Here is an 8,207-nt window from a genome sequence, read left to right as displayed (position 1 = left end):
GGTGGGCACCAAAGATGGGTGAGCAGCCCTGAAAAGGGCTCGGCAGCCCTCGGACCAAAGGTGCTAGTCTTCCTGGAACACCCAGAGAAAAGACGGTGGCAGGTGAAGTCCTATGAAATTCTTCTCTGTTACGGTCACTGTTGAGAAGCAGAGAGTGATGCTTTAGAAGGAACACTGGGGTTTGGAGTCAGAATCTGACTCAGCTGTGCCGTGTGCTATCTGAACCACCTTGGACAAGTAAGTTATAGGGCAGCTGTTGCTCCAGGGTTCTATGGAAACTTGTAGGCCTGAATCCCAAAAAGTACAGCTCAAAAGTCCACACCAGCAGGCAGTAAAGACAATCAGACCAGAATGGCATTTACTAAAATATGATCATGAGAATGACAGCGACCTTTTACTGTTTCCTCTTGGCTTAAAGATTTTCCAACACTATACATTTAAGGCAAGGCATGCCAAGTCAACAAGCATTTATTAAACGTCTATGGTGTGCCAGGCACTGTCCTAAATGCTGAAGATCAAAGAAAGGCAAAAGACAGTACCTGCCTTCAAGGAACTTATATTCTAACAGGGAGAGGCAATAAACAAAGCCCTGTGAATAGCTAAGGTATATACGGAATAAGTCAGAAATGACCAATAGAGAGAAGGTGCTAAATTAAGGGATGGGGTTCTTGTAGAAGTGAGGTTTTAGCTGGTACTTAAAGGAAGGCAGAGGTGGAGGTGAGGAAGCAGAGAGTCCCTGCCAAAGAGGAAGGACATGTAGCACAGTACTGGGCACATGGTTGCTGTTCAGTAGTGTCTATTTGTGACCCCGTGGACCATATCACGCCAATAGTAACTATGGGGTTTCTTGGTAAAGACACTAGGGTGGTTTGTCATTTCCTTCTCCGGTGAATTAAGACGAACGGAGGTTAAGTGTCTAGGATCATACAGCTGGTAAGTGTGTGAGGTTGGATTTGAACTCAGGTCTTCCTGACTCCAGTGCTCTATCCATTGAGCTAGCCAGCTACCTCACTGGGCACATAGTAGGTATTTTATAAATACCCGTTGACCAGCAACTTCTTAGTTTAATAATTCTTGCTAACTAGATATCAAGCATGAACGCTTATTTCTTGTTGAAGGTCCCTATGTGCCTTCTAAATGCAGCAGCCTGGGGCAAAGCCCAGGAAAAGAAAGACCTCAGCGACTACCAAATCGGGTTCATGCGAGAATAAGACTCCACCTATATTTAATTTGCAAAAGGTTTTACAGCCCGTTCTAGCTTAAAGTAAGTGGATGGTTCAGCAGACCTCGCCCCGTGGCCCCGCCCCATCTGTGGCTCTGCAGCCTGGCATCATGGGTGCCTTCAGAGCCTGGAGGGGAGGAGCCCTGGAACCTAGGCTGCACCCATGCTGCTGCCACGGCCCCAGCCTGCTGGGAGCCAGAGCTTGAGTCTAAGCTGGAGCCCAGCCAGGCTCCGGGGTCCTGCCACCGCCTGCTGGGGAGTCAAATTTGTGAAATGCGAATTTAGTAAAGAGAGAGCTGTCTGGCTCCCAGCAGCAGGTGGGCACCGGCTGGCTAGCAGCGTCCGAGCAGGGCAGCCCGACTCCAGGCACTGAAGCCCCCCGGGCTACGGTGGGAGTGGGGAGAGCCGAGGAGGGGGTGGGGCCATACGCAGCCCCTCGAGGGGAGGGGCACGTCTGCCAAAAGGTCCTCCGACGTTCCGGGAGAATTGGCTGTGTATGTTAACTTCTTTGATCCTCACAAAAGTCCTTGGAGGTAGGTGCTATTCTTATCCTCATTTTACAGATGAGGAAACTGAGGCTGAGAAAGGCGAAGTGGCTCACGTAGGGTCACGCACTAGGAAGTGTCTGAGTTGGAAGCTGAAGCCAGGTCTTCCTGACTCCGGTCCAGAGCCATGGCCACCCCACAGCAGAGGAGACAACCGTCCGTCCGTCCAGCCTCCACTAAACGTTCTTGGGTCGCACCATCTTCCGGGCAGCCCATTTGCCTTTGGGGCTGCTGCCTCTCATTGTCAGCGAGGTTTTCCTGAGGCTGCCTCTTTGCAAACTCCACCCAGTGCTCAGTGAGTGCCCTTAGCGTGCTAAGGTGCAGCTTTCATAATCCCGAGCACAGACGTCCCATGACTGCAGAAACACAATAAAAGCACCCTGAAGGGCTCAGATACCCCTTCTTATTCACACTGCCCCTTCCTTCTTTGTGGTGTATCTCATCTTAGGCTCCTGGAAGCCACAGCATGGTTCCTTTCATTCAATAAACATTTATTAAGTACTTCCTATATGCCAGACACTGTGTTAAACACTGGGGATACAAAAAAAGGCAGAAGACAGTCCCTCCCCTTAAGGAGCTTACAATCTAACATTTTCTGAGATGCAGAGAAAAACAGTGGAAGGATTTGGAGGACAGGAGAGGACTGAACCCTGCAGGAGCTGTCTCTGGGGGCTCTGACTGGCATAGAGCACATGCACGAGAATCAGACCTGATCTACCTGTGTCTGCAGGCTACTCAGACAAAGATAAGGTTGCTCAGCGAGGGGCTGAGGGGGTTGGTGTCTTCATGCACAACCTCCTTTCTCACTTTCCACCCCTCAGAGATTCTTCTTCTTATTCTTGAGGTGCTGCCACAGCTGTGTGTATCCACGCTGGCACCCAGTGCCCACTCTGTCAAGAAGAGGAATAGTCTCCAGCGGCCGTTTGTCCTTTGAGATGGCCAGGCTCTGAGCTCCTGTCTCCCCACGCTCAGAGCTTTTGCTGGAGAGATTCAAGGCCTAAATAACTCCCTTCCATTCTGGGTATGCAATGGAAAATCTGGCTCTGGGGCATCCACCCTTCTGATCCCCGAAATGTCTGCATTTAATCCCAAGGGTCACAGATGATGACGGCATCTATACGGCATTTCAAGGTTTGCAAAGAACTTTATACTATCTTAGGGAGGTAGATGCTATTTAACAGTAATTTAGTAAGTGATAATAATTAACTTCCATTTTACAGATGAGGATCATCTGAGGCAGATACTGAAGTCCTTTGCTTAGGGTCACACAGCTGGTGTCTGAGGCTGATTTCAAACTCCTCTTTTTGACTCCAAGGCCACTGGCTTTATCCACTGCGCCACCTAGCTCCCACTGATTGACCTCAATGACTGCACAAGCATAACCTATATAACGTTTCCCTTCTCAGTGAGAGGGAGGAATGGAGAGAATTTGGAACTCAAAATTGTTTTTAAATGGATGTTAAAAATTGTTTTTCATATGTAACTGGGGAAAAATCAAATATTAAATTAAAATAGATCTGATCTCAGATGTCAATTAGTCCAACACTCATTTGACAGATGAGAGTGAGGCCCAGAGAGGTGAAGGGACCAGCCCAAGTCACTCAGGTAGCAAGTAGACTTGGCTCAGGTCCCTATAACTCACAGCTTTGAGGGGAAATTTTGGGGTTCTTCCACTGAACTTCCCTCCTTCCTCACTGACCTTAGCCCCTGGGCCTGCTTGGCTGCCTGGGTACCAAGAGCAGCTGTTCCTGGTCCCTCCAGACCCTTCCCCTTCCCTCATCCTAGGTGACCTCCTTCTTCCCCATCCCAGCTGTCTCTCTTCCCAGTGGGGGTGTATTCTCTAAAACTTCCTCCACAAATTAGGAAAATCCACCTGTGGAACACAATCTCAGACTCGATGGCCCCAATGTCTTCAGTTCCTCCAAGTAGTTCCTGTTCTCGGGCCTAAGCTCATACCTGATTCTCTCCTCACCTAAGAGCCTCTTCCTTCTCCCTGCCCCAGACATTGATCCTCCCTCCCTAGCAGCCTTGTCCTCCCAGGCCCCACTCCCACCCCTTGTGGCCTCTAGAGCCACTCCAGATCCCAGAGGCCACCTGTTGCCATAGATTCTATGGTAGTGGGGTTGGGGGGAGGGTTGAGAAAGGCATGGGTGGCCAGTGGCAGGTGCACTGAGTGGAGCCGAGCCACCTTTGTAGTTTTTCCACTCCTGCTCCCCAAAGGGAGTATGCTCTGAGTTCCCCAACCAGCCCTTGGAATGCTGGGGGTAGGGATGGGGACCATGGGCCGCTGCAGGAATGGGGCTTGGGCACAGTTGGATGGTAAACCCCTGACTGGCCTCTGTTAGCAGCAGATATTCCTGATCTTCTGCCCTCCAGGAAGCTTAGACAAAGGAAATAGATCAGTGTAAGTACTTAATGAGGAAGGTAGACCCAGGAGCAAGATCCTTGGCTTTCCTGTTCCTCTGCACTTGAAGAGACTTCCTCTGGGGAAGTGCAGAAGGGAAGGGGCAGAGGAAGGAAGAGAGGGAAGGACAAAGAGAGACAGAGAGGAGAGGATCTGCTGGGCCTCCACCTTCCTGCCTTTCATATCCCAGAGAACAGTCATTTTGTGCTCAGCCGAGCACTACTGGTACAGCCTGAATCAAAAATGATGGAAGCTGAAGCCACTGGTTCCCTGTCTAGTTGGAATCTGCATCAGCCTGGCGAGGGAGAAGTTTGTGGTTAAGGGTGAGGGAAGACAAGGAAATAGTAATCAAGATTCCTCTGTGTTTCTCCCTTCCAAGGCCACTAGCTAACTCCTGGCTCAAGGAGCCCTTGTCCTGCCTTCCTCTTCCTCACCTGGCAGGATTATCATAAAAAAGGAATCGTGGGTCTTAGCCCGGCTACTAACTCCCTATGGGGTCCATGGCCACCCATCTCTCTCTATTTAGGCTGCTTAGCTATCTTCTTACCACACTCCATGCAAACTGCTCCACCCTCTGTATGTCCAGACATCCATGTCCTGGGGGACTGAATCTTCTCAGCTCTGAAAGTCTGACCCTAGGGCCAGTGCTGCCTTGATTAGTGAGATCCATCCATGGTCCACCATATTGAACTGAACCTAGCCATGCTTCTCATTCTGCTCCAGCCATACCATGGCTATGCCACCAATTATGTACCTTAACCCTAATGCCTCTCCTTCCCCCTTTCTAGTTTAGAACCATAATCAAATCGATACTGCCATTACTGGGAAGGGCTTGTCAACCAGCTGCCCGTGGCTCTACTCCCTTTCCCTGGGACTTTCCAAATCACAATAGTTCATCCCCTACTTGGGTTGTCTCCCCCATCAGACTATCAACTCTTGGAGGATAGGGATTATCTTGCTTTCACATTTGTTATACCCAGGATTCTGACAGTTCTTAGCACAGAAGTGCTGCATACATGCTTTTACAAAATTTCTTCATTCATTCTGTCATACATTTTCCCCCAAATCTTTTCTAAACAGCCTAAAATTCCCTCCATGAGCAATACTTTGATTTGGGTACTGAAGGTTTTCCCATTGTCCAAAATCTTCCTCCTGATACCCTCCCCCACCATTTTAAAGCCTGTCCTACCTATGAGGGAGTCACACCTGAAGCTATTATTAGCTACATACTTCATGGGGGATCAGTTGGCAGCCTGTAGAGTTGGGGGTGGACAGATGGAAACTAGGAGGAAAATTGTCCTTCAGCCATGAATTGGGAGTCACTCAATCAGGATGACTAGTCTGAGGGTCAGAGTATTGAAGGAATGTGGAAGCTAGGTGTCCCATTGGGGACGGGAGTGTTTTTTCAGTTATTTGGGAGTTTTTTACTTTGGGCTTAAAGGAAGATGCTGATGGGGGCAGACTGAGGTTGGAGGCTCATTTGGCTCTGAATAGGCTAGCCTGTCTTCTAAACTAGGGGCTGCAGTGAATATTGCAAGGCAGTGGTGTCCAAAGTATGGACTGTGGTCTGACCCCCAAGAAGTATCTCCTCCTTCCTTGACATTACTAATTGTGGGGCTTGTCTCACAGGTAACTAGAGCTATTCTTATCTCTCAACACTGTGTAAACTCCAGACTTTCCCCACCATCCTCCCTCCTCAGCCAGGTGTCGACCCTTCAAGAGAGTTAAAATCTAAGGCTACCTGGGCACTCACAGGAGCATTTCCACAGACACTAGGAAAACTTTGTGTCCTCTCAGCTTACCCACTTCTCCCCTGAAGATCTCATCCTTCAGCAGGCAGCCTACTTGGTCATGAGTAAGCATGGGTGGGTTGTGACTTATGGAAAATTTCACTACATTATCTACCACCCCCCAACGCATCCCTCTTCTAAACTTCCTTACTGCTGCTGCACTATCCTCCCAGTCACCCCCTTCTCCACTCCAGTGCTCTGCTGGCCTCTTCACCCTCACCACACATCTCTATCTCCAGTCCGGTGCCATGCCTTGTCCCTTCTGCCTCCACATCTCTCTGTGGCGTTTTCTCCTCCCACCTCCTCTTTCCTCCCCTCCAACCCCCTCAAGCTCTTATATCCTCTCCTACGGACTATTACAGCAGCCTTCTAATCAGTCTTCTGGTCGCAGCGGGGGACGGCTGGTGAATACGTTCAGAGCTGGGAGATGGCACAATATCTGGCCTTCATCTCACTGTTTGGGTGGATGCTTTATTAAGTTCCTAATTATGAGCAGAGCAGGACATGCATGGAGGACTGGGCCCTGGTTTTTCACTGGTCTGGCTCCCTCTGCCAAAGAGGTTCAGCAGCATTCTCTCCGTCACTTAAGGGTCTTGCATTTGGAGGGGGGGTCTTCCTGACTCCAGCCCAGCCCGATAGCCCCTGGGCCCCGGGGACGTGGACACGCCCTCCTGCTGCTTCTAACCGAAGCCTCGGGGTTCTCGGCCAGCCTAGCGGGGCTGGGGGGCCTTCTCCCGGGTCCTGACAGTCCACAGTCCGCGGAGGTCAGAGTCTGGGAGGGACCCCGGCACCGAGAGAGCCCGGGCGGCTGCCCTCCTGGGGGGCGACCTCCCTTCGCGGGTCCCAGGACGGCCCCGAGCTCTCCGCTGCCCGCCTGCGCCTTCCTCCCCTGGCGTTTCTCTGCGGAAAGAGGGCCCGAGGCCTGACAGCGAGCCTCTCGTGAGGGAGGGAACCCAGCGAGGCCGAAGCCCAGCTCAGGAAGGAGAAAGAGAAACCAGAGCCGACAGCGGCCAAGCACAACAGGCCCCGAAGCCGAGCCGAAGCCGAGCCGAAGCCGAACTCTTTCTTCTAGGAGACGCCCCCACTTCCGGCTCCTCAGCCAATCAAAAAGAGCCTCTAGCAGCGCTGTGGCTAGCAGACCGGAAGCAGTTGCCGAGGAACGACGCGCATGCTCCCCAGCTCCCGCCCCCGCCTTGGCCCGGCGGAAGTTGCGTCACGGGGCAAAAAAAAACACAACAAACGGTCGGCTTGGGTGCCTGGGTCAGAGCGGCGTTGGCTGCGGTTACCGTCGTCGGCCGGGCGGATGGACGGGCCCCCTGCGGCCTTGGGCAGCGGCAGCGGCGGCGGCGGCAGCGCAGAGGGTAATGAGTCCTCCTTGACGCTATTTCTGTGGAGAAAACGTGGCTGTGTTTGACGCCGAAGCGTTTGCCTGTGCCGAGGTCGGGGGTGGGGGGGACTTTCCATCCGGGTCTTCGGGAGTGGCTGCTGGGGCTGCTGAGGCAGTTGTCAGAGGCACCTCCCGGTCTCGGCGGAGATGGCTGCAGGGGCGTTTGATGGAGGCGTCTGCCAGGGCCGCTAGGGCAGCTGTCGGGGGGGCGGGCGGGGTGGCTTCGGGGGCTGCTGGGGCAGTGGTGGGAGAGCACGTGGGTGTGGGGCGCTGTTAGCTCCGAGCCCCCCCGGGCTCAGCCGCTTTTCTGGCGGTCGTTGGTCATGGTGGCTCAGGATGGAGCCCTTCCCCCCCCCCCGGGATGCTCGGCTGCAGCCGGGCCGGGGGCCGGGGCCGGGGCCCGCCTAGCACCGCCTCCTGCAGTGCCTGTGCGCGCGTTTTGCGGCCTCGGGGGGCGGGCGGTGGATGACCTGGGCGTCTCTGATGGCCGGCCGGGCTCTGAGCGCCCCGCCGAGCTCGGAGTCCCGTCCTCCGGGGATGTTCAGGAGCTGAACAGGGCCGCCTGCCTGTGTGCTGGGCCCACGAGAGGTTGGGAGAGGCCGGAGCACCGGGGGGGGGGAGGAGACGGTTAAGTCAGCGCCGTGCTGGGCTGTAGGGGGGTGCTGCGGAGGCTGCGGTCAGAAGGCCGGTGGCTTCGCTGGTCTGTGTGTGGGCACTGTGCCATCCCCTGCGACGGCAGGGCAGGCTGGAGATGTGCTGGCGAGTTGGGACACTCGCGTCCCTAGGGAGGGCCAGGGTGGGGTCTGACCTGCCCGAGGCCTGCCCTGCTGCCAGGGCCCCTAGGAGAGAATTGAGTACG

At 53.6% G+C, this 8,207-nt stretch overlaps 1 protein-coding gene and 1 long non-coding RNA gene across 2 annotated transcripts in view; both read left to right on the top strand.

Moving 5' to 3' along the window:
- Positions 1-1,350: 1,350 nt before the first annotated feature.
- On the top strand, positions 1,351-3,278 carry LOC110203343 (uncharacterized). Its single transcript, XR_002322946.2, has 3 exons — positions 1,351-1,539; positions 1,786-2,898; positions 2,988-3,278. It is a non-coding gene; the product is annotated as an uncharacterized LOC110203343 (long non-coding RNA).
- Positions 3,279-7,090: 3,812 nt separating this feature from the next.
- The window catches only part of LOC144454129 (uncharacterized), a 119,325-nt gene continuing 118,208 nt past the window's right edge, over positions 7,091-8,207 (top strand). The window contains exon 1 of the mRNA XM_078145846.1: positions 7,091-7,322. Within this exon, the coding sequence (XP_078001972.1) occupies positions 7,130-7,322 (193 nt within the window). The 5' untranslated portion in view covers positions 7,091-7,129. The remainder of the gene's footprint in view (positions 7,323-8,207) is intronic.

This window comes from Phascolarctos cinereus, unplaced genomic scaffold (genome assembly GCF_003287225.1).
Source record: "Phascolarctos cinereus isolate Bilbo 61053 unplaced genomic scaffold, phaCin_HiC Scaffold_726;HRSCAF=1367, whole genome shotgun sequence".
Taxonomy (NCBI): domain Eukaryota; kingdom Metazoa; phylum Chordata; class Mammalia; order Diprotodontia; family Phascolarctidae; genus Phascolarctos; species Phascolarctos cinereus.
This window is presented reverse-complemented; position numbering and strand designations above follow the sequence as displayed.